Source organism: Petaurus breviceps, unplaced genomic scaffold, assembly GCF_028583685.1.
Source record: "Petaurus breviceps papuanus isolate PSGF00001 unplaced genomic scaffold, PetGlider_PUasm1.0 184, whole genome shotgun sequence".
Classification (NCBI taxonomy): domain Eukaryota; kingdom Metazoa; phylum Chordata; class Mammalia; order Diprotodontia; family Petauridae; genus Petaurus; species Petaurus breviceps.
The window spans coordinates 12,487,135-12,513,499 of NW_027185793.1; the positions used below are offsets into that span (position 1 = coordinate 12,487,135).

Below are 26,365 nucleotides of genomic sequence, written 5' to 3' on the forward strand. Positions count from 1 at the left end.
GTCCTAACTCAAAAAAAAAAAAAAAAGGGCAACCGCCACCAACTGCCAACCGCAGGACCGTTAGCTCGGCTTTTCACTTTCTCTTGCTCTGCTATGTCAGCACGTCCATGGGGCATGGGAGATCTTTAAATCCCATAACCCTTACATCTCAGTGAGTGCAAGATTTAAGGAAAGAAACAGGAAAAGTTTTAAAATAAAGCTAGTTTTTTTTTTAAGGTATGGAACAGGCATTACAGAGAGCACAGTGGAAGGGATAGGTGGCTTTAGAGGGGGAAGTTGGAGAATTTGGCATGAGGGAGATGAGAATAAAAGAATTGGCAATGGAGGGCACAGGTTTTGCAACAGTGGTGGTGGAGTGAGGAGGTAGGGTTGGGGAGGAGTTAAATCTTTGTGATGGGGATGGTGTCACAGGGTGAAAGTAAAGTAATTATTGAGGAATGAGATCAGATGGGTTATTATTATCTGCAGGTGTTCAGCATTGGGGGAAAGGGGGCAGGTGGAGGTGAAGTAGGTTCAGGGTTTTAGGTAGCTGGGTGTAGCTGAAATGGAGAGGAGAGAGATGCTGGGTGCAGGAAAGCTGACTGTGGAGTTTGGTTGATTGAAGAGATTTCCAGGATTGTGATCTAAGGCCAGGAAGTCCTGCTGGGGCAATGCCAGCAAGCTGCTTGTGGTATAGTTTGATTATCTGGAGATGGCACCTACAAAGCCTCCAAGCTCTTTCTTTAAAACTGTCTTATTTTGTCAAGAAAGTCACCTAGTCATAAAACATTAAGTACCTGCTATGTGGCAGATACAAAGAAAGGTAAAAAATATTCCCCACCCTCAAGGAACTTAGTCTAATGGGAGGGACAAACATGGCTAACAAGTGTACGAACAAGCTTATATGTAAAATAAATTGGAAATAATTAACATTAGAATTAGGGGTGAAGTGTCATTACATTCACATCATAATTTTTATAGCCCTTCCCCCCAGTTGATTGGTATCCTCCAGCCCCTTAGATTCCCCTTCTTTGCTACTACAATTAGAGCTACTATAATTAATTTTAAAATATGGGTCCTTTTCCTCTTCCTTTGACCTTTTTAGGGTATAGCAATTAAACTGCTAAGTTGTACTGCTGGGCAGTTTTTAGAAAGATCCTTTTGCTTATGTATTTATTTTTGGAAACAGTTTAGTTAAAATTAATTTTTCTTTGAATATTTGATAGAATTTCACTTGCAAATTTTTCTGGTCAGGGAGTTTTTCCTTTGTGGGTTCCTTTATGACTTCCTTTATGACTTATTTGGTCCAGCCCCCCCATCCCCCGTACTGGGTTGTTTAATCTATTCCTTCTGTGATGGGTATTTTACATTTTTGTCAATATTGATGTAAAGTTACTGATTTTGTTGGCATCTATAGTAGGGAAAATACAGAACTTAGATAACTTAGATTCTTTTTTTTTTCCCTTTTGGAGGGGAAATGAAGGGCAGTTGGGGTTAAGTGACTTGCCCAAGGTCACACAGCTAGTGTTAAGAGTCTGAGGCTGGGTTTGAACTCAGGTCCTCCTGACTTAAAGGGCCATGCTCTATTCACTGCACCACCTAGCCGCACCCAGAACTTACATTCTAATGGAAGAGACAGAAAGTATATATAAAATGTATACAAACATAAAAATGAACAAATTGATATTTGACTAGTAGGACATCATTGATAACTTTGGAAGGAGTAGCTTTAGTCAAGTAATGAGAATAGAAGACATTGCAAAGTATTGAAAAGTGAGGTAAGCAAGGGAAGCTGAGGTGTAGTGAGTGTAAACATCCTTTTCTAGGAGTCTGGTTAAGAATGGAAGGGGATAAAAAGAAATAGAGAAGTAATTTGAAAGGATGGTAGGGTCTATTGAAAGTTTTTGTATGTGAATGTACCGTATGGCGCTGCTATAGCTCTGAATGACAATTTGTACAGCTTGGTTAGATTTGGTTGAACCAATATTGTACTGATTCATCATTGTATATAACATTCATATATATTATGGTATAATATATGGTTGTCCATTTTCTCAGTGTTATTTATTGCAGGCATCTTTTGATGAAGTTGGTAGAGAATGGGCAGAATTTTTTGCAAGAGATAGGTCACAAGTAGACCTTTTTATACTACACTTTTTACCGTTTCTGTCCTTTGCTTTTCACTAGTAGAAGATTGGAATACATATTTTAGCCTAGTATATACACTAAGCTCTTTTATGACTTCAGGTTACTATTACAGTGATATGCAGCTTAACTGGAGCAAAATAAAATAATTAAATTTATTGACCGACACAAAAAACCTTAAAAGTTCTCACATCTTTAGAAAACTTTTGATATACATCATCTTCTTTTACTGCAGTCACTTACTTTACACTATTTAACATTGAATTCACAAACTTTATACATGTATTTTTAAATTTTTGTTTATGAAGCCACACTTTTATCATATTGCATCTTTAGTGTACCTTTAAACACTACATGTTTTCCAAATCTTGCCTTATTTTCCATGGGTTTTCAGTGGAGATTAAATCAGGTGACTTCCCACACTGTAATGTATATTGATCTCTGTATTTTGGGTGAAGTTCTGAATCTTTTGTGACATTTGGCACTATGGAAGGTTGTGTTGCAAGTTTTCCATCTCAGGATTTCTGTAATCCTGGGACAGTTTTGCTTCTCAGTATGTCAATGTATTTTATCAGAGTGCATCATTCCTTTAGTGGAGATGACACTTTCAGGTTTACTAGATATGGGAAATCATCTAAAAGATGGAGTGCAGTCTTATAATCTGATGAAGATATCTAGATCTTATAGGTTTACCTGGATTTTTTTATAACAATGATTTTAATATAGGCCCAAATGAACAAGTGAGTGTCATTAGAGCTTACCTTTTCCCAATCTTTAGTATTTCAGTTTTTCTATTCTCTTGCCCATTGCAGCTGTTTTTTTTTCCCAAAGCTTAAAAAAAGTTCTTCCCCTTGTTCTAACCTCAAGAACCTAAATCACATTTTAGAGGGATCCATAACAATCCCTATAGGTCCCTCAGAAAGTCATTGATTATTTAATTAGGGTTAATTTTTTTGTAGCAAGTGTTTATCAATTCTTGGCTTTTTTCCTCTGATATTTATTCTAGAGTGCTAATTATCTTGTTTTGTTGTGGGCTAGAAGGATGTTTGAAATTCTTAGCTTCCCTTACCAACATCCACTGAAAAACCTCTAATAGTCATTGAAGTGTGCTCCTGAAGAACTGCAACTCGGTTGCTTGTTTAGTTGGAATAATAGTCATTCTTAAAAAAATCATAGAATTAAACACAGTTAGAATGGTGAAACAGATGTGTGGCATGAAGTCCGGTTGGTTGTTTTCCTGCATTCTCAGCGTGGACCAAAATGATATCATTATGTTGGAGTCAGGGTACAGACAGTACCTTGTACTGTATACATACAGGGTGTCTGATCTTGGGATGCTCTAACAGAGGTTGGGTGCAAATAGTCCACATGAACATTTGGAGCGGAGACATCTCTAAATTTACAAATGTTTTAAGGGCAAAGGAGGTTTTTAAGGGCTGTTTGTCCAGTAGTTCTGGCCTAGCTTCCCCCTTCTTCTCCCCCGTTTCTGGCTTTCTTTTTCTTTGGAGTGTCTGCTTTTCTATCACTTGTGATCCTAATGGCTCACAAGTTTACTTTTCTTTATTCTGTGTTTTTCTCATAATTGAGATAAGTATCACTTTTTTCCCTAAGCAAGTATTCTAAATGGCCCTTTAAGTGTCCTTGAATTATTATTATAATTACACTATTTAAAAAAAAATAAGTGATATGGGGTGGGACAAGGAGCAAATAAAAGTAAACTTCTAGATTTAAAACCATCTTGGAAGTTTTCAGTGTTGTCTTTGCTTTTAAATATTGTGTATGCTAAGGCTTATGCTTCTTAAGAGTCATGTTCTCCTTGGACTGTGATGCTGTTTGTTATGTTTTATAACAATATGTCATATTATAAAGCCAAATAAAAACTGTTGGAATGACCGAATGATTTGCATTTATCTGCACCACTATTGCTTTTATTTACATGGGTATTTAATACTGTACTGAACTTTGTGGTTGATAGTTGATCTTGCTCAGGGATATCAAGAGGCAATTTTTGTATTCTTTGTGTAACTATGCATTTGAAGCAGATGTTTCAATTTTTATTTTTTTCCATTTGTTTTTGGTAATTCATTCCAAGGAAGCCTTCTGTAGGACTCCGGACTATGAAATATTAGGTTAGTACTTGATGTGTTACATCCAGTTTGGGGATTTCCTAATAATTAAATCTTAAATGCTTGAGGCCTTTTCCTGTGAGTTATAATTATCATAAAAAGTGATTCCAGCTGTGGTAATTATCTTATACAATGAACTGGTGTGCATAAACTTTTTTTTTTTTTTTCATTTTGCCAGCTGTTTCTATTTTCCAAATTCTTCCTAGTATTAAATGGCTGTAGAATTTGATCAGACATTTAAGGAAAGAAAAAAGTGTCTAAACAGAAGAATAATAGTTTTTGTGCACTTTATTTTGTTGCAGGCCCAGCTTTCAATATTGCAAGAAAAAATAGACCACTTAGAGCGTTTGCTGGCAGAAAATAATGAAATAATTTCAAACATTAGAGACTCTGTCATCAATTTGAGTGAATCTGTGAAGGATGATCAGAAAAGCCCACAAAGTAATAATAATGTCAGTCAAGGATCAATTTCTGATCTTACTCCATCTGTTCCAATATCTTTCATGAATGAACCTGAAGACTGTTCATTTGCTTCAGAAAGTGGAAATCAGAATTCAGATGTACAGGTAATGCTCATGCGTAAATATAAGCCTTGTTGTTGTTTTCTTTTTTCAGAACTTCTCAGCTCTCTTACTGGTTGATATCAGTCTTTTATTTTTCTCCTTTTTACCTCCAAAATGATATTCTTCTGAATTTATTTCCATACCATAGGTTTTTTACTGATGGCCTTTTTATATAAACATTACTCATGTATTTTGGAATATTTGAAAAGATTAACACAACCAAATTGTCTGAATATTTGTTTGTTTGCCTTCTTTTTAAAGGTTGCTGTATCTTGTTATTTAAGAGGAGCTATTTTGATTTTGGTACAATTCATCATTCCAGATCTTTGAATTTTCTGCATATACTTTATTGTTAATGATTTTTACTCTTTGTTTTAACATGTTTTTAATTGTGCAAAAATACTTTTTCTATTTTGATTAGAGTTTTTGGTTTTTTTTTTGGTCATATAGAATGACAAAAATTAATGTGAATATTATATTGGAAGCTTAGAGTATATTTCATCACTGAAACCCAGATTCTGTTATGTTGAATTATAGTACCACCAATATGTAGATATCACAACTATTCCATGTGTAATCATGAAATATGATTAGTTTTATTTGACCTTAAATTGGAAATAGAAATCTAACAAATGTATTGAATATACTACTAATCTTCAGTATTTGAGTTACAGTTGTGCTTTTTTAAAAAGATCTACCTTTTTTTTCATTTTAACTATATTACTGGCCTGCCTCTTTATCTGCTTTTACATGCCCTTAATCACTTTCATGTCACAATTTATATGAAAGTCGTTTTTAGTAAGGTGCTGTAGCCTCCCTATGCCCAACATATATTTTCATTGCTTTTTGGGTTATTTGTTGTATTTTTTTTTTTAAAATTAGAATATTTTGAAAATAAGATTCTGGAGTGGTTTGCCTTTCTTCTCCAGCTCATTTAACAGATGAGGAAATTGAGGCAAATAGGGTTAAGTGACTTGCCCAAGGTCACACAGCTAGTATGTGTTGGAGGACAAATTTGAACTCAGGAAGATGAGTCCTCCCAACTCCAGACTTGACTCTATCCACTCTACTACCTTCTGCCCCTCTTGTAATTCTTATGAGATTAATGTGTTTACTCATAGATTTAAAGTATTGCTGGAAAAATATTGATGTTAAGACATGGGCTTTTGAGGCAGCAAGTAATTTAGGATCATTTTGAAAGCACTGTGAAATTTCCTAAAACATCTCTTTCTACTCAATTCTCAGCCCACCTAATTTTCCTTTTCATAGATCCTATATAGGATAGAGGTGTTGCTGAGTAAGTCATTGAACCTCACATCTTGTTTCATGTCATATTCTGAAGAAATGTATTTTTATCCACTTCTCTGTCTCTCCTTAAAGTAAATGGTTAAATCAGTCTCTTGCATTGTTACATTATGTGTAATCCTCAGTACCATGGAGGTGGTTTTGTAATGTTTGAGTTGTAATTAGTACCATATGATCTGACAATAGGAGCATTTGTTTGTGCTTGGTATAGGGCTTCTTCCATGTGTTGAATTTGAAATAAATGTGCAAAAACAGCCATATTAAATCAGCCGTATTTGATTTTTTCTAGTTTGCTGTTAGTTTACAGTGAGTTTTAATAAGAAAGATTCCATTACTTAACTTACTGTGTGACCTGAGCAAATCCTTTTAACATGTGGGCCTCAATCTTCTCATGAATAGAAATTAGGCTTGACCTTGAAGTTCCCTTTCAGCTCTAAATATTTGATCTCATAATCAAGATGAAAACTTATATTTACTTAATAAACATCAAATAAAATTAATACCTGCACATAAAACTAGAATAAGAAAAAAAGTATATGAAGCCACAAATCTCCATTATGTGCAGCTTGTTTTTCCTTTTAAGTGTATGTTTTTTTCCTTATTCTGCTTGTTTGTCTTTAAAAGGGAAACATTTAAAATTAGCTAGGGAGTTTTAATATATGTAGGTAACTTCTTGCAAAATAATTATCTGTGACAGTGAGTAGTTGTATAGGGGTAAGTTGATTTACTAAAGTATCTATTAGTAGTTGGTTTCATGAATGGTGTCCCTGGGAATGTTTATCACTTGTTGGCTGAACTTCTAGTAATAAGCTTTTCCAAATTTAGACTGGTCCTTGGACCACAGATTATCCATGGTCCTTTGCAGGGCTGTCTACCTTGGTGGGACACCTTGGCATAGCCTTCAGGAATCTGGGATCACAGTGAGAAAAAAGACTAGAATGTTAGTGATGGGATAAAATCATAAATGCACTGAATTATTTAATGCTTGTTATCTTGTAGAATATTTTGCTTTTATATTTTTCTTATAAAATTAGGTGAATAATATTCTTGAATATTAATGATTACAATTGACATCGGGTAAGTAATGTTTTTACACTAAGTGAAATTCATATTGAGCTTTTTTTTTTCTTCAATTTTTAGATGTTGAATGTTTATAGTCTTCTTCCATTTGACAATCCAGATGGAGGAGTTTGGAAGCAAGGATTTGACATTACATATGAAAATAATGAATGGGACAGTGAACCCCTTCAAGTATTTGTTGTGCCTCATTCACATAATGACCCAGGTAAAATTTTCACATTAAAAAGGTGATGAGATTTTGTAATTTTTAGTTGTTGAAACATTTAAAAGTGTAGACATTTTGAATGAAAAATCTGTGCTATTTTACCTTTCTTATTGAAATTCTCAAACACTGATTTTAAAGTATCTCAGTTTGGATGAAATACTGTTAAATGAAACTATTAGATGAAATAAATTGCTCTATTAGATGACAGATTTTAATGATACTTTAATTTCTTTAAATTAAATTTATTTCTTTTGTTACATTTTAAGTTGGGAACTGTCTTCCTCCCAAACCCTCAATAAAAGAAGGCCACCACTTTGAGATTTTAGAAATATATGTTAAGCCAAATTACTATACATACTTCTGTTTATCAGTTGTTACTCTGGAGATGGATAGTATCTTCCTTCATAGGTCCTTCGTAGTAGATTTGAGTATTTAAAGTACTCAGAATAATGTAGTTGTTCACAATTACTCTCTGAACAATATTGTTCTTACTATATAGCATGTTTTCTTGGTTCTTATTTTACTTTTAATTTCATTCAGGTCTTTTCATGGTTTTCTAAAATCAGTCAGCTCATCATTTCTTTTTTTTTTAATCTCTCTTTTTTAAGTTTTTAGTTTACATCATTCATTTCCACAAGATTTTGAGGTACAAATTTTCTCCCCAATTTTCCTTACCCACCACCCCAGTGTTCCCACTGAATATCCCCTCCCCCAGTCTTCTCTCTCGATATCTTCACCCATCCCCCCTTCGGCTTTCCAGTAGGGCACAGTGGATCTCTATGCCCTAGTGCCTGTAAATCTCATTTCCAAGTTACATGTAAAGTAATAATAATTATATGTATATTTATTTTTAATCATTTGATTTTAAAACTTTGAGTTCCAGATTCTTTCCCTTCCTCCCTCATCACCCACCCTCATTGGGAAGATAAGCAGTTCAATATAGGTTGTACATGTGTAGCTATGCAAAACATTTCCATAGTGGATATATTGTGAAAGACTGACTACATTTCCCTCCATCCTATTCCACCCCCCACTTGTTCTATTCTCTACTTTGATCCTGTCCTTTTCAAAAGTGGGTGCTTCCAACTTCCTTCCCCCCCATCCTGCCTTCCTTTCCATTATCCCCCCTTTCTTCCCCTTCCCCTCTATTCTCCTGTAGGGTGAGATACCCTATTTAATGTGTATGTCATTACCTCCCTAAGTCAAATTCAATGAGAATAAGGTTGACTCATTCCCTTTTGCCTTCCTGTTCTTCCCTTCCCTTGTAACAATTTTCCCTTTCCTCTTCTATATGCGATAATTTACCCCATTCTGTCTCTCCCCATCTCCTCTCATTATATTCCTCTCACACCTCTAAATTTCACCTTTTAAGTATCATTCCTTCCTATTCAGTTGGTCCTGTGCCCTCTATCTATGTATACCTGTACACATACATACACACACTCACATATGTATTCATACGCCCATATACCCTCATATAGACATATATATGTATGTATACACATACACACATATACATACGTATATACACATATTATATATATAAAAATATATATATTATATATTATATATATATATAATATATATACACATTTCTATTCCCTTCAATTATTCTCATACTGAGAAAAGTTTCATCAGTTACAATTATCCTTTTTCTATGTAGGAATATAAGTAGTTCAACATTGATAAGTTCCTTATGATTTCTTTTCCCTGTTTACCTTCTCAAGTTTTTCTCTTCTTGTATCTGAATGTCAAATTTTCTATTCAACTCCGGTTTTTTCATCAAGAATTCTGGAAAGTCCTCTATTCCACTGAATGACCATATTTCCCCCTGAAACATGATACTCAGTTTTGATGGGTAGATGATTCTTGGTTTTAATCCCAGCTCCTTTGACCTCCAGAATATCACATTCCAAGTCCTTCGATCCCTCAATATAGAAGCTGCCAGGTCCTGAGTAATCCTGATACTGTTTCTTCCTGACTCCTTGTAATACTTTCTCCTTGATCTGGGAACTCTGGAACCTGGCTGTAATATTCCTAGGAGTTTTTTTGGGGGGATCTTTTCAGGAGGTGATTGGTAGAGTCTTTCAACCTCTGTTTTGCCCTCTGGTTCTAAAACATCAGGGCAATTTTCCTTGAGAATTTCTTGAAGGATGATTTCTAGCTTCTCTTTTTGATCATGGCTTTCAGGTGGTCCAGTGATTTTTAAATGATCTCTCCTGGGTCCATTTTCCAGGTCAGTGGTTTTTCCCATGAGATATTTCACATTGCCTTCTATTTTTTCATTTGTTTGGATCTGTTTAACAGCATCTTGATTTCTCATAAAGTCACTAGCTTTCATTTGCTCCAATCTAATTCTGAAGCAGTGATTCTCTTCAGTGAGCTTTTGAGATTCTTTTTCCATCTGGCAAATTCGGCTTTTTAAGGCATTCTTCTCCTCATTGCCTTTTTGAGCTTATTTTGCCATTTGAGTTAGTCTATTTTTTAAGGTATGATTTTCCTCAGTCAGGCTGTTGACTCTCATTTCATAATTTTCTTGCATTGTTCTCATTTCTCTTCCCAATTTTTCCTCTGTTTCTCTTATTTGCTTCTTTAGGTCCTCTATGGCCTGTAACCAGCTCATATTTTTCTTTGAAGCTTTTGTTGCAGGAGTTCTGACTTCACTGTCTTCCTCCTGTTCCAGGCTTTGATGCTTTTTGTTGCCACAATAGGAGTGTAAAGTTGGTTTGCTCTATTTGCTTTCTTTGCCTGCTAATGTAGCAACTCAATCACTTGACCCTGGGCTTTTTGCCACAATAGGACTCTGCCAGCAGACAGGGGAGCTTTATCCCAAATGCTGGGGTTTTCTCCACTGCCAAAGGTATTGGTTGGGTGCCCTCTCTGAAGGCTCCACACACTCTGGCAAGCTGGTGGCACACCCCAGGACCTCTACCCTAGACTGCAATCCTGATCCAAGAAGGTTAAAGCAAGAGTAATTATCCCTTAGAATGGTCACTTGGTCCCTCTATACTCTGCAGGCCAGGAGCCGAAGTTATGCAAGGCACCTCAGCAGCTTCTTAAGTGGCTTCTCAACCTGGGGGCAAAGCTTGACCACACTCCCAACTACTAGATCCCAAAGTCGACAGTGCACTGACTTCTTACTGTGTCCTTAACATGTATGTGTTGATAGTTCTGGAAACTGCCACAGCTGCTGGTGATCTAGGCTCCCATAGCGCCGTGCTGGTGGCGTGCTGCCGGCCTGCCCAGCTGTCCTCAGTTGGAGGTTCAGTGTCACTTTTTACATGAATTGGGGCAGGTGGTAGCTGGAACCCCCTGCATGTCAATAGTTTTCAATATGTTAAACCATCCCTGCATTCCTGGTATAAATTCCACTTGAGCTTTACCACGTATGTAATCTATGTGATACATCGTTGTAGTCTTTTGGCTGGTATTTTATTTTGACTTTATGCATCCATATTGTCATATTCATATCCATATGTAATTGATCTATAATTTTCTTTTTCTGCTTTTGCTCTTCCTAGTTTAGGTATCAATAACACAATTTATTTCATAAAAAAAGAATTTGGTAGGACTCTTTCATTGCATATTATTCCAAATGATTTAATTTTTGAATTAGTTCATCTTTAAATGTCGGTAGAATTTACTTGTAAATCTTTGTGGTCCTGATGCTTTTTTCTTGGGGAGCTCATTTATGGCCTGTTCATTTTATTTTTCTTAAACAAGTTATTCTAGTTCTCTTTCTGTTAATTTAGGCAGTTGATATTTTTATAAATATTCTTCCATTTCACTTAAATTGTTAAAGTTATTGACATATAATTGGACAAAAAAACTCCTTTGATTTCATCTTCTTTAGTGATATATTTACCCTTTTCATTTTTGATCCTAGGATTTGGTTTTCTCTTTTTATATTAACCAGTGGTTTATCTAGTTTTCTTTTTCATGAAACCAACTTCTAGTTGTATTTCTTAATCTAATGGTTTTCTTACATTCACTTATTAATTTCACATTAATTTAGTATTTTCAATTTGCTGTTTAAGTGAGTATTTTTAATTTGTTTTTTTCTGGTCTTTTTTTTTAAATTGCAAACCCAGTTATATCCTTCCTCAGTTTTATTAATGTAAGCATTTAGAGATACAAATCTTCCTTTGATAACCACTTTTATGGTATTCTTAGGTTTTTATATATTTTTTTCATTATTATTTTTCTCTTTAATCAAATGATTGTTTCTATGACTTGTTCTTTAACCTCCTCTTTCTTTAAGATTATATTATTTAGTCTCCAATTTTAAATTTGTGTTTCCATGGTCCTTTAAAATTTTTACTGCATCATGTTCTGAAAAGGATGCATTTAATATTTATGCTTTTCCACATTTTCCCATAAAATTTTTATGCCCTCATATATGTTAATTTCTGTAAAAAATACTATGGACACCTGAGAAAAAGGTATATTCCTTTCTATTGTGAATCAGTTTTTTCCCCCCAAACATTTTTCATATTTGGCTTATCTAAGAATCTATTCATCTCTTTGATTTCTTTTCTGGTTTTTTTTTAGATTTATCTAGTTCTGTGAAATGAAAGATTTAAGTCTTTTACTGTTATAGTTTTGCTGTCTTCCATCTGTCATTAATTTTGCTTTTCCTTTAAAAATTTGGATGCTGTTCCATTTGGTGCATATAGGTTTAGTATTGCTATTATTTCATTATGTTATTCTTATGTTAATTATCTACCTTTTATCATAATAATTTTCTTGTTCATCTCTTTTAATTAAATCTCTTTTAACTTTAATTTCGTTTAAGGTCATGATTGCTACCCTTTTTTTTTTTTGCATCAACTGAAGCATAATAAATTGTGCTGTAGCCCTTTATTTTTACTTAATATATATCGCTTGTTTTTAAATGTGTTTCTTGCAAACAACATATTTTGGGAATCTGGTTTTTAATACATTTTGCTACCATTTACATTTTATGGGTGGGTTTATCCCATTCACATTCACTGTTATAATTACTAGTTGTGCATTTCCTTTCGTCCTGTTTTTTATCACTATCTTTCTTTCTCTCTCTTTTTACCCTATCCCTCCCCAAACATCTAGTTGACTTCTTGTTTTTTTTTTAAATTATTTTATTTTTAATTTTTAGAATAAAACAAGCATTGCTATAACACAGTAGAATAAAAAGTTGATTGTCCCTGAAACTGTAAATCTATTATTTATTATCTTGCTATTTTAAATATGTAATAAATTTGTCTTGTACATTTCTTTTTCCCCCTTTTTTCTCCCTACCCTTACCCTAGAAATGGTTACCATTAGACAAAAATACACATGTACACATATGCATGTGCGCATGTACACACACACACACACACACAAGCGTATTATATTTGTCATTCTATACATCTATACATTTCTCTTTGGGCCCAAAACCCTGAGGGTCTTTGAGGGTCTTCCCTTCCCATGTTTTTTGTTTTTTTAAAATTTTTTTTTTATTAAAGGGTCCATCCTTTGTCTTCTTAAATTTCCCTAATCACTGAATGAGCATTGCCTCCATCAAGTGAGAAGTTGGAAAGACCTTAGCTTAAAAAGGCCAAGGTCTACTACTATATCCTGGATCCCCAGTTGTCCTGATCTGTATCTGGCTACCGGACCCAGATGGCTCCAGAGGAAAAAGTAAGGCTCGTGACTTTACATAGCCCCTCTTAATTCCAATTCACTTGCAAGTCAGGGCATCAACTTCCTGATGTCCTGGTCCTTTTGGAGAATGAAGTACAAGCTATGACTGTAATGGTCCTTTGAGTTTTCATCTTGGGATCTCTTTTATGTCAATGGATTTTTTTTTCCTCTTTCTAGTTCACCCTCTCAATCTAAAACTTCAGGGCAAGTTTCCTTAATTTCTTGAATTATAGTGTCTAGAATTTTTTTTTTATTTTAACTTTCCACTAGTCCAGCAGTTCTTATGTTGTCTTTACTTGATCTGCTCTTCAGGTCAGTTTGTTCTTCTAATGAGATGTTTCACATTTTTGTCCACTTTTTCATTCTTTTGATTTTGTCTTATTTCTTGATGTTTTATGAAGTCATTAGCTTCCCCTTGCCCAGTTCTAATTTTTAAGGAGTTATTTTCTTAAGTGATTTTTTGGATCTCCTTTTCCAATTAATTGACTTTCTTTTCATATTTTTCTTGATTTTTTTTTGCATTACTTTTATTCTTTCCATAATTTTTTCTCAACCTCTCTTATTTGATTTCTAAAATCTTTTTTAAACTCTTCCAAAAACTCTTTTTTGTCTTGTGACCCTTTTACTTTTTTTCTTTGAGATAGAAGTAGCTGTTTTAACTTGGAGCTATTTTAATTTAATAATTTTTATTATTTACTCAACTGGATATTTCATTCTATCAGTGTAGATCTTCCTCTAACAATACAGATCACGGTACATCTATATCTTTCTTATGGTATATGACTCTTGTCTATCTACTCCCACAAGTTCACCACAGTTGATCTCACTTTGTTTGCTTAGGAGTCTTCTATGTTTTATTTTGATATCGTGAAGTTAGCAGTGGTTCATAAAAACTGTCTACCTCTTATCCCTCACTCTTAACCGTTGTACCAATCTATATTTCTTTGAAGGCTATCTTAATTCTTATCCTTCTTTGGCATTTCTTATTTCTAAGCCTGTTTACATCCACCATCCACCTTTCCAGTGGTGATGCTTTTGTCTTAATTTTTGAAGTCTGTAATGTTTCATTATTTGATGCTATATAGTACTAGTAGAATATTGGTATTAAATGGATGGGCCACAAGTGTCAGGTTGAAGTTTGGAATTATTAAAATACCTCCATAATTTCTGAAACATAATTGGGTTCACTTAGTCTTTGCTCATATTGCTGTGTGTGTGTGTGTGTGTGTGTGTGTGTGTACACATGTGCATGGCACTTAGTGCCTGCATGTGGCAGGTGCTTTGCTGTTTATTGACTGTATAACCATATATAAAACTGTGAGTATTAATGAAAACAGATGGAGAAGTTCATCAAGTTGTCCAGTTAATTCCATGTCGTCATCTGGACAGTTGCCATTCTTCATCCGTTCTACTTTTCCTGTGCAGATGATTAGGCCAAATTCTTGGGCAGGGTTATAGATTCTTTTCTAGGAAGCTCTGGAATGTTCTTGGGCTTAATGTAATGAGGACAGCAGCTTTCACAAACGACATCTAGAGGATGTTTCCATTTATATAAGTAAAGCATTTTTCAACTTAGAAATTGCTCTGGATCTCCTCTAGGACAGTGGTAAATGGTTTGGTGAGCATACTTCTTCCTCTTTTGTGTGTGGCTTGATATTAATAGTCTGAAGGTCATTGAACAAATTTATCTATTATCTTTTAAAGGATCTTACATAATTTTGATATATTTTTGGAAATGAGTCTTTTTGATTGCATTTTGCTCCAACAGATTATTGTATGTGCTTTTTTAAACAGTATGGTCAGTCCACAAAAAACAGAATGAAATATTGTATTATCTACATATTTCAAGTAGTTGTGATGATGTAAAGGCCGTGGAATAGAGCTGCTTCCACTCAACTACCAAATTGATATTCTTAAAGCTCAGATTTAACCATGTCTTTCTTGCTTCCAGATAAAATACAAACTCTTCTGCCCTTTAAGTCTGCTACACTCTACTTTTTTTTTTTTTTAAGCAATCAGGGTTGAGTAACTTGTTCAAGGTTACATGGCCAATTATTTCTGGGTGTGGTACTGAGTATCTGAGCCCGGGATTCGATCTCCAGGTCATCCCGACACTGGAGCCGGTGCTCTTACTCGCTGTGCTACCTGGCTGCCCCTTACACTCTACTTTTCTGACTTATTACACATTCTTCCTACTTTGTCTCCTTTGTCTTGACTCTCTCCCCTTCCAGTCTGTCCCCCTTATAGATTCCCAAGTGATATTCTTAAAATACCAGTCTGACCATGTCACTTCTGTTTTATTCAGTGGATTTCTATTACCTCTAGGATAAATATAGACTCCGCTTTTTTGACATTTAAAGTCCTTCACAGCCTAGCTTTTTGTATATTACTTCTATCCCCTCTTTACTCCACCTGTCTTTTAACTAAGCCACACTGGCCTTCTTGCAGTTCTTTACACAAGACTTCCCATTTCTCATCTCTGTGCCTTTACAAAGGCTTTCTCCCATTCCTAGAATATATTTCCTTCTCATCACCACTTAGGCTCCCTAATTTTCCTCAAAGTTTAGTTCAAGTACCACCTTCTATGTGATACATTTACTGATCTTTTCCAACTGCTCATTGCCCAAGTCATTTCATATTTACTTAAAAATCTCTTATACATGTTGTCTCCCCCAATAAAATGTAAGCTCTTTGAGGTAAGAGACTTTATTTTTTGGCTTTGTATGCCAAGCAAAAGGGCCTGTTGGGTGCTTAATATATATGTTAAGACCTTCAGCACTGTCACCTTTTCACCTGAATTTTGGCCATCCTTCTCTGGTCTGCAAAATAGATTACTGAGTCAACAAATTTGCTTACTTTCCTTCACCTTTATGTTCTGATTTGACATTTTTAACTTTACCAAAGTATCCTTTGGGATGCTGTTATGGTATAGTGGAAAACCGGATTTGGAGTCAAAGGACCTGGGTTGGAATCTTAGCTCTGTGACTTAAACTTTGTGACTGGTCAAATAAATCACTTAACATTTCTGGGCTTCAGCTGCTTTTCTGTAAAATGATAGTCCAAATCTATGGAGTGTGTTACATGGAATCACTTTCCTTTAAGTTTACTTTGATCTGCTAACCTGCTTTATAATAATTCATGGCTACTCTCTAAAATCCTGTTTAAAACTCCCCTCCTTCAGAAAACCTTGAATTTAATTTCTATTTGCTTGATTATAACTTGTTTTAATTTTGTTGAGGGCGAGGTACTGTAGAAAGTTCCTTATTCTAGTGAAATAAACTAGAAACTTGGGTTGAAGTCCCAATTTGAGAACTTAATACTTTTGAAATTATTGGCAAGTTATATCATGTCAGTGAATCTCAGTTTATCTCATTTTTAAACTGGGCACAATAATGCATGGTTCTTTACAGATTTGTTTAGAGGAAACTTTTGGTGCTATATTTACCAATCTGAACCATCTCTCTGGGGTCATCAACTCTCCTCGATGGACTTCTGGATACCTTAGTAGAGTTATAGATTCATAAACTTTTACAGTTGTCAAGGACCTGTATAATTTAATTGAACCCTGCTACTTATAGATAGGGAAATTGAGGCAATGGAGTGTTATATGTCCATTTTGTTTTTTGTAAAAATTGTTACATTTCCCCATAAAGAGCTGTCTTTACTCGAAGAATAATTAGTAGAAGCTAATTTTTTAAGCTAAAAGCAATTTTCATATCTAAATCCAAAGGAAAATCATTATTTGGCTTTTCTTAGTAATTTTGATGTCATATAGAAATGGGTAAATTTGAACCATTATTAAGTTCATAAGAAGTCTTTGCTATTAAAAATATTATCAAAATATATATAATTCCTAAGAAAAATTCTTACATAATATCATGAAACAAACCAATACACTTGGTTTACTTTATAAATGAGATTTATAGAGATTTTTTTTTTCATTTCAAAGAGTAGCATTTTTAAGGCAAGTTATTTAATGTCTTTTAGTATTGAAATCCTTTCCCTTTTTGATGGGCATTTTTCATATTTGAGATCTGTAAATTTTCTTCTCTGCTACTTAAAATGTGTATGTTCTGTCTGTGAACATACATCTTTATCCTTGTAAGTTATTTCATAGCTGGGAAATTTTTAGGTCATCACTTTATTTAAGTTAATGCCTTGCTTTTCTCATACTTTAAAATACCTTCCTTTCTGACTAGATTTAAGATTTTATTAGACAACATGTATTATAATGTACATGAAATTAAGATAAAACTTGGAAATAAGTTTTGAGGGAAATGGTAATGTTTATTATTACCTTTTGAAGTTTTAAAGTAAAGTCTGCAAAATTGAAAGCTAATTATTTGATTTATTCATGTTGCATTTAATAGGTTAAAACAATTTTAGTACCTTTTGTATCCTTAGGCCTAATTTTTCACAATGTGCTAGATAAAAAGCTAAAAAGCTGAAATATTTATAGCAGAATTGCCTTCAGTTATTTACTTGAAAAATCAAATAGTTTTTTCCCCCTTATGTATCAATTCATATTATGTGTCAATTGATGAACTTATAGTATTGAAGTAATATTAATCAGTTAAACAGATATTTATTTTAAAATTTTTTTTAATTTTAACTTCTGATTTACATCATTCATTTCTGCCAGATTTTGAGTTACAAATTTTCTCCCCGTTTTTCCCCTGCCCACAGCCCCAAAATAGCAGTCCCACAGGATATCCCCCTCCTCCAATCTGCTCTCTCCCATATTTTCTCCCATACCCCTTTTGACTTTTCCAGTAGGGCATGGTGGATCTCTATAACCCAGTGCCTTTATCTTGTTTCCCAATTACATGTAAAATAGTATTAATAATAGTGTGTGTCTGTGTATATATGTATATATGTGTGTGTATATATATGTGTATATATATATTTCAGCATTTGATTTTAAAATTTTGAATTAAAGATTCATTCCCTTCCTCCCTTGTCACCAACCTTAGATGAGCCATTCATTATAGGTTGTACATGTGTAGCTAATGCAAAACGATAACATAGTAGATATATTGTAGAAGACTGACTATATTTCCCTCCCTCCTATCCCACCTCCCACTTGTTCTGTTCTCTACTTTGATCCTGTCCCTTTTTAAAAGTGGGTGCTTCCAACTTCCCTCCCCCCCACAGCCTGCCCTCTCTTCTATCATCTCCCCTCTGATTCCCTTCCCCCCTACTCTCCTTTAGGGTGAGATTCCCTATTTAGTGTGTATTTCATTCCCTCCCCAAGTCAAATTCGATGAGAATAAGGTTGACCCATTCCCTTTTGCCTTCCTATTCTTCCCGTCCATTGTAACCATTTTCCCTTGCCTCTTCTTTATGAGATAGATTACCCCATTCTGTCTCTCCCCATCTCCTCTTATTATATTCCTCTCACCTCTTACTTTCACCTTTTAAGTATCATCCCTTCCTGTTAAATTGGTCCTGTGCCTTCTGTCTATGTCTACCTATATGTGTAAACATATATACACATTCACCTATGTATTCATATGCCCATATACCCTCATATATAGACATATATGTGTATATACATATTTCTATTCCCTTCAACTATTTTCATACTGAGAAAAGTTTCGTAAGTTACAATTATTGTTTTTCCATGTAGGAATGTAAATAGTTGAACTTTGATAAGGTCTTTATGATTTCTTTTCCCTGTTTACCTTCTCATGTTTCTCTTGCTTCATGTATCTGAATGTGAAATTTTCTATTCAACTCTGGTTTTTCATCAAGAATGCCTGAAAGTCCTCTATTCCACTGAATGACCATATTTTCCCCTGAAACCTGATACTCAGTTTTGCTGGGTAGCTGATTCTTGGTGAATTCCAGCTCCTTTGCCCTCTGGAATATCATATTTTCAAGCCCTTCGATCCCTCAGTGTAGAAGCTGTGCCAGATCCTTGGTTATCCTGATTGTATTTCTACAATATTCAAATTGTTTCTTCCTGGCTGCTTGTAACATTCTCTCCTTAATCTGGGAATTCCGGAACCTGGCTATAATTATTCCTAGGAGTTTTCTTTTGGGGATGTTTTTCAGGAGGTGATCGGTGGATTCTTTCAACCTCTATTTTGCCCTCTGGTTCTAAAACATCAGGGCAGTTTTCTTTGAGAACTTCCTGGAGGATGATTTCTAGGTTCTTACTTTGATCACTGCTTTCAGGTAGTCCCATGATTTTTAAATTATCTCTCCTGGATCTATTTTCCAGGTCAGTGGTTTTTCCCATGAGATATTTCACATTGCCTTCTATTTTTTCATTTGTTTGGATCTGTTTAACAGCATCTTGATTTCTCATAAAGTCACTAGCTTTCATTTGCTCCAATCTAATTCTGAAGCAGTGATTCTCTTCAGTGAGCTTTTGAGATTCTTTTTCCATCTGGCAAATTCGGCTTTTTAAGGCATTCTTCTCCTCATTGCCTTTTTGAGCCTCTTTTGCCATTTAAGTCAGTCTATTATTTAAGGTGTAATTTTCCTCAGTCAGGCTGTTGACTCTCATTTCATAATTTTCTTGCATTGTTCTCATTTCTCTTCCCAATTTTTCCTCCACTTCTCTTATCTGCTTCTTAAGGTCCTCTTTTGTACTGTAACCAGCTCATATTTTCCAATGAACCTTTTGGTGCAGGATATTGTTCAGACCCTTTTCTTTCAAGAATTGAAAAAGGACAGGCTGTATAATATGGCAAAAAGAGGACCCAGTTCTACATAAAGGGCGTCCAAAACTTGTACCGGATTCAAAAATAGTTGCCAATTGGAAACTCTGCTGACCAGTCCCTAGTTCTGAGTCACAGATGCAATCTGAGCCTGGCAATTCTTGTGCCTATATGTAATGTGTTAGAGTTGTGGACCATTGACTGTATAATGAGGAAGGAGCAAATTCAGAAGCAAGCAGCATATAGAGAAGGGTTTTTAGTTCCATCCCATAACCCAATCTGAAGCATATTTGAATAACCAGGTCAGGAATCCCAGACCAAAGTGGGGCCTGTAGTCCTTTTACTCTGAAACAACAGTGCTTTCCAACTCACTTATAGCCTCTGAATCCAGGTAACTGTCTGTTGGAATTCCAACAGGAAAAGCCCACAGGTATTTTGCTTAGACTCCTGAGTCACTGAACTTGCAGAGATTAGATCAGGACAGGGAAGTGACCAGATTTTACTTTGGATCAGACTACTTTGGGAGAACTGAAGCTTCTAAGTCCGTAGCCTGAGCTCTTACGAGATCTTAAAATTGCATGACAGTTAATATCAGCCCAGTCATTCCTTTCAGAAATGTACAGAGCCTGGCCTTAACACTAAGTCTGAAATTAGGAAGTAGCCTGGAAGAATGAGCAAAGAATCCCACCACAGGAAGCTGTTAGGGTGACAGGAATGCCCATGACACAAACCCACAAGCAAAAATTGACTATAAGACTTCTATAAGCAAAGCCTCAAAGTAAAACATAGCTTGGGAACAGATACGACTAGAATTTCTGGTAGAGATGAAGCAAGAGTTTTTTTTTAAGTTTAAAATGAGAGTGATAGAAAAAAAAATTGGAAGAGAAATGAATGAGCTATGTGGAAGAGATAATTGGAAAGAAAAATGGCACAAAAAAGTACGAAACCTTACCCATGCAACAAACTTTCTGGAATTTAGAGTAGAACAAATGGACACTAATGATTTCACAAGACAACAAGAAATAGTAAAAGGAAGTCAAAATAAAGAAAATGTAAAGTTATAGCAAAAACTACTGACCTGGAAAACAGATAAAGGAGAGAAAATTTCAAGATCATTGAACTGCCTGAACATTGTGCCTAAAAAATTAACCTAGACATTATATTTCAAGAAATTTTAAAATTTCCCTGATCTCTAAGAATCTCTTGCCAAGTTCTATCAATTCTACTTTTTTGTGACACCTTTTATATGCCCACTCTTTTCCTCTCACACTGGTAATATCATATCACACCCTCACTCTTAGAATAGCTTTTAGGTTTATCTCCCTGTCTTAAGTTTCTCCCTCATCCATTCCATCTTCTACTTAGCTGTCAAAGTGATCTTCCTAAACTGTAGGTCTGACCTTGCCACCTCTTTGTTCCATAAACTCCAGTGGTTCCCTTTTGCCTTCGGGATCAAATATAAAATCTTCTGGAATTTAAGTTTAACGCTTTCTGTAATCTTCTACTTTATCATCACCACTACCACTCCTTCCTGCCCCTTTCTGTAACACTCCAGTCCAGTGACATTGGCCTCCTTCTTGTTTCTTGCATATGACCCTTCATTTCTTGATTCTGGACATTTTCAAAGGCTACCTCTCATACTTGGAAATTCTCTCCTCATCTCTGCCGCCTGCCTTCCTTGGCTTCCTGCAGGTCTCAGCTCAAGTCCCATCTTCTATCAGAAGTATTTCCTCATCTTCCACAATACTAATGCTTTCTTGCTGTTTATTATCTCCAATTCATCCTCTGTGTGTGGATCTTGTTTGTAGACAGTTGTTTCCACGTTTTCTCCCCCATTAGATTGTGTGCTCTTTGCAAACAGGGACCTTTTGTCTCCTTCTGCATACCCCCAGCACTTGGCATACAGTACTTGTCACAGAGTAGACAGTTAATTGCTTGTTTGCTTATGGACTTTGTTCTTGTTGCCCTGGATCTTGTATCTGGCAACATGTGTTTTTGTTCTTGCTGGGAAGTTGCTGCCTTGCCTAGTGGCTAGCTTTCTTATTTCCTGTGGACTTGTGGTGGACTTTCTATATGTTTCTATATGGAAATAGTAAATTACTGTAGATTTCTTATTATATTTCATGGTCAGTATTTGGCCTGTGTGGGGACCGGATCATCCTGCATCTAAATATTTAGGCAGCCATTTTGGTCAGATATGCTATTGATCACTTACTTGCCCAATCTAATTGCCATATCTCAGAAGCCTCACTCTTTTTTTCCTTGACCTCTTTGTAGCACTTGAAATAACTCTTCTGGATACTCTCTCCTCTCTAGGTTTTCATGACATCACTCTCTCCTGATACATCTACTGTTCAACTATTTCTTCTCAGTCTGCCTTGCTGAATCCAAGTCATGCCCATTGGCTTGTGCCACCACCATTTATGTTTCTCCTGCCTTGGTCCTGGACCCTCTTTTCTCTGTGTATTATTTTACTTGGTGACTTCATCATTTCTCATGGATTCACTTTGCCATGGTGCAGATGATACAGTCCTTATAACTTCTCCCTTGAGTTCCAGCCATGTGTTACAAACTGCTTTTTGGTCAAATTGAACTGAATGTCCCAAATGCATATCAAATTAAACATATCCAAAATGGAACTCATTTTCCCCAAACCCTCCCCTTTTCTGAACTTCTTTATTAGACAGGTGGCATAATGTATATAGATAGAATACTTAATTTGGAGGTAGGAAGACCCAGGTTCAAATCCTGCTTCAGACACTTACCAACTCTGACCAAGTTGATTAACTTTTCTTTGCCTCATATTACTTTTAAGTAAAGTGGGGATAATGTTCAGTCATTTTTCAGTCATGTCCAACTCTTTGTGACTCCATCTGGAGTTTTCTTGGCAAAGATACTGGAGTGGTTTGCCATTTCTTTTTCCAGCTCATTTTACAGATGAGAGAACTGAGGCAAACATTAAGTGACTTGATAATAGCACCTATTTTTTCAGAGGTGTTTTAAAGATAAAATGAGAATATATATATAAAGTGCTTTTTATACCATAAATCTGTACATATTCTTATTATTAATAATAAGGGCACATCATCTTCACAGTAACCCATGTTTACAGTGTTGCTGTCAGTCTCTACTCTTCACGCTCATTTTCCCCATATATCTAATATATTGTAGAGGCAGCTAGGTGGTACGTCTGGTACGGTATCACAGTGGGCAGAGCACCAGGCCTGGATTTAGGACACTTTATCTTCTTGAGTTCAAATCTGCCCTTGGGCACCAGTTGGGTGACTTTGGGCAAGTCATTTAACCCTGTTTGCCTAAGTTTCCTTATCTGTAAAATGAACTGAGAAGGAAATGACAAACCACTCCAGTATCTTTGCCAAGAAAAGCCCAAATGGGTTTAGAAGGTGGACACGATTGAAAAACAAAAACGACTAATGTAATGTTTCTATCTACACTGTATCTCTTGTTTTCATATACTTTTCTTCACTTATATAACTACAATCTTACTTTTAAGACCTTTAAGTCTCTTCTTGCTCCACTTTATCCTCACCTCAGTTGCCAAAATGATTTTTCTGTATGAAATTTGTGCCCTGTGGTAAGATAATTTGGTTAAGATATTTTGGGAAGATATTGCTAATGCTTTGTTACTGTTAGGGTAATCATTTTCTTCCAGTGGTAAAAAGGAAGAAAACCCCAAACAAACCATAGTTTGAACATTGGTCAAGAACCTAATGTATCATTAATATTCATTCAGTTTTTTTTCACAAAATAGCACCTTTTGGGTTGGTTCTTTTAAATAGAGAATTGAAATTTTATACTAACTTCTTTTAAAAAGTCTATTCCAAATCAAATATTTTGAATTGTGCTGTGGTATAGGATCAATAAAAGATAATTTACATAATTATTCTACATAAAAAGTAGATGAGGCTATTAGTGTCAGTTACACACTGGTTTCATAGTTGAATAGAAATCTGTTTCACATATATTGAAAGTGTATTTGAGCAAGGTAGTGAAATATGTTTGAAATGTTTGACTTGAAGAGCAAATATGTTGAAAGTAAAGTGAACTAATCATTGGGTTTTATACTTAAGAATTGTCACAAACCATTCTCTGGAAAGGAATTAGTTAAATAAAAAATTGTAACTCGGGTAAATATAATGTCTAATTTTGAAAGGATTGCCCCTATATTAGAGAAAAGTACAAAATTATGCTGTTTCATAGCTTTCACTTTTCAGTTGTCTTAAGACTTCCTTCTGTATTCACTTTATATTGCTCTATTTTGATCTCATTTTTAATTGAATTCATGTTTAATTCAATGTTTAGTTTGAGTTCATGGTTGGTTTGTTTTAATATTTAATCATATTATTAAGGAACCCAATGGTAAAGGAATTTAAAGATCAGGTTTGATGTATGCTAAAAAAATTTTTGTGAGTTTTGTGAGTAGCAAAGTGATTTTTTAAAAAAGTTAAAATGGAAATTGAATGGTATGCAAAGACTGAACAAAATAGTATAAAACCACATTTGGAATACATCAGTTTAATAACTTTCAATTTAGAAAAATCTTGATTCAAGAAGAACATGATTTGTATTGATTTATCGTGTTTATCTTGATGTAATAAGGATATTTTAGTGCCTTGGCAGCCTGGACGATAAATTATTTAGATAAAGTGAATAAACTGGGTTGAAACATTTGGTAATGTGTTAGATTGATGTATATTATTGTCCTTTTATAGCATTTATGTAGTTTAATAGTTGAAGTATAGCACTTGATTAGTCTTAAAGTCTGGTCATTTGTCAAAATTAGATTTTGGGTGATTTGCGGGTTTCTCACATTTATGATTTTTGAAGGCGAGGCTGTTATATCACATCTTTGAAGTACCATGAATTACCTTGCATATGAAAGAGAGATATGGTCAGTAGGAGTAGAATTTTTACCTGTTGGATAAGATGCTCTTCCATTCTTATTAGGTTAGAATAATCCTGGGTTTTCCTACTAGCATGTGTTCTAGAAATTCTCACTCAGAGGATCCCCATGTCCTCAGAGGGCTCCATGCTGCACTGCAAAAATGCTGACTGGCTTAAACCTTTTGCAGTTGTTGGAAGTCTTGGACTCCAAGATAGTTTCTTGTGAAGAAATTATTTTAGAAAAATTGGTGAGGGGACAAGGTTACAGTCTACCCTAAAATGAGATGGTTCAGTAGAATGAATGCAAAATTTGGAGCCTGGGAATCAAAATCTGACTGCTGCTTACTACATATGTGACCTTTGGGCAAGTTCCTTAATGTTATTATTCAGTTATGGACTTATAAAGTCAAGGCATTGGAATACATGATCTCGTAAGATCCCTTCTACTTTTAAATCTAAGATGCCATAATCAGTTCCAGTTAAAGTAATAAATTTCACAGATGAGGGTTTCTCTGCCACCACCTACCTCTCCCCATTCCCATTCTTTGTATCTAAGATGGCCTTTTTTTAATTCATAAAAAATAACCTAACTGCCATCTCAAATTACCAGCAACTTTTGGAAAAATGTAAAGCTTAAAAATTTATGTTGAATTCATATCAGTTTTCAGCAAAAGGAATAGACTTACCAGTAATTGCATGCTTCAAAAGCCACAATTTGAACTGGCAAAAAATATTCCCTTTAGAATCACTTTTCTACTCTTTATTTTCTTTGCAAACAGTATAATTTGATTTATAAAATCATAATCTTCCCTTTCAATTGAGTTTTAGATACAGCAGAGCAAAGATTCTACTTTATTTGATATTCCATCTCATTTATTTGATTAATTCAGTACCACATGGAGCATATGTTCAGGTGCTACTTGCAGAGGGAAAGAAAGAAATGTCTACCCAGATTTGCTAATTCAATACCATTCTCTATGCTACTTGGTTTTTCAAATTCAGAAAAAATGCTGTCAATAACTTAGAAATAACAGTATCAGATAAAGTAATTACATTGTATTGTTTTTGACTAGTCTTCAAGTTATGCATCTCATTTTAGTATTTTAAGAAATAATTTGTCATTTCCAGGCTATATATTTGGTCGATTATCAATTTCATCTTAGCAATTAGAAACTTTAAAAAATTTAAATTATGTAACCTTTTTGCATTGAAAACTTATGAAAGATTTCCTTCAAAAGTGAAATAATATGATTTAACTGAAACCAGATTTGTATGGTGTATTTGTGTCTCAATTTAGGTTGGCTAAAGACTTTCAATGACTACTTTAGAGACCAGACCCAGCATATTCTTAATAACATGGTGGTAAAGCTGAATGAAGACAGAAGGAGAAAATTTATGTGGTCTGAAATCTCTTATTTGTCAAAATGGTGGGATGGAATAGATATTCAGAAGAAGGATGCTGTTAAGAGGTTTGTTTCTAAAAATTAATTTCTTTTTGGAAGTTGATAGGGTTATGCACTACTTAGGGAAATCGTGTTGAATTTATGTAATGTGTATATTCAGAGAGTTTATATTATGGAATATAGAAGTCTTTTAAAAAGAATCCTTCCTTTTCCTGAAGAATTTTGGATTCTTACATATTTAAAAATTTTATGTCTACAGCAATTACTGATTTCAAATTATATTTAAATTTGGGACAGAACAATATTAAATCAACATCTTTTG

General features: G+C 34.7%; 1 protein-coding gene across 1 annotated transcript in view; it reads left to right on the forward strand.

Moving 5' to 3' along the window:
- MAN2A1 (mannosidase alpha class 2A member 1) overlaps positions 1–26,365 on the forward strand; it is a 236,724-nt gene that overhangs the window by 32,378 nt on the left and 177,981 nt on the right. The window contains exons 2-4 of the mRNA XM_069088155.1: positions 4,553–4,816; positions 7,259–7,403; positions 25,938–26,109. Of these exons, the coding sequence (XP_068944256.1) occupies positions 4,553–4,816; positions 7,259–7,403; positions 25,938–26,109 (581 nt within the window). The remainder of the gene's footprint in view (positions 1–4,552; positions 4,817–7,258; positions 7,404–25,937; positions 26,110–26,365) is intronic.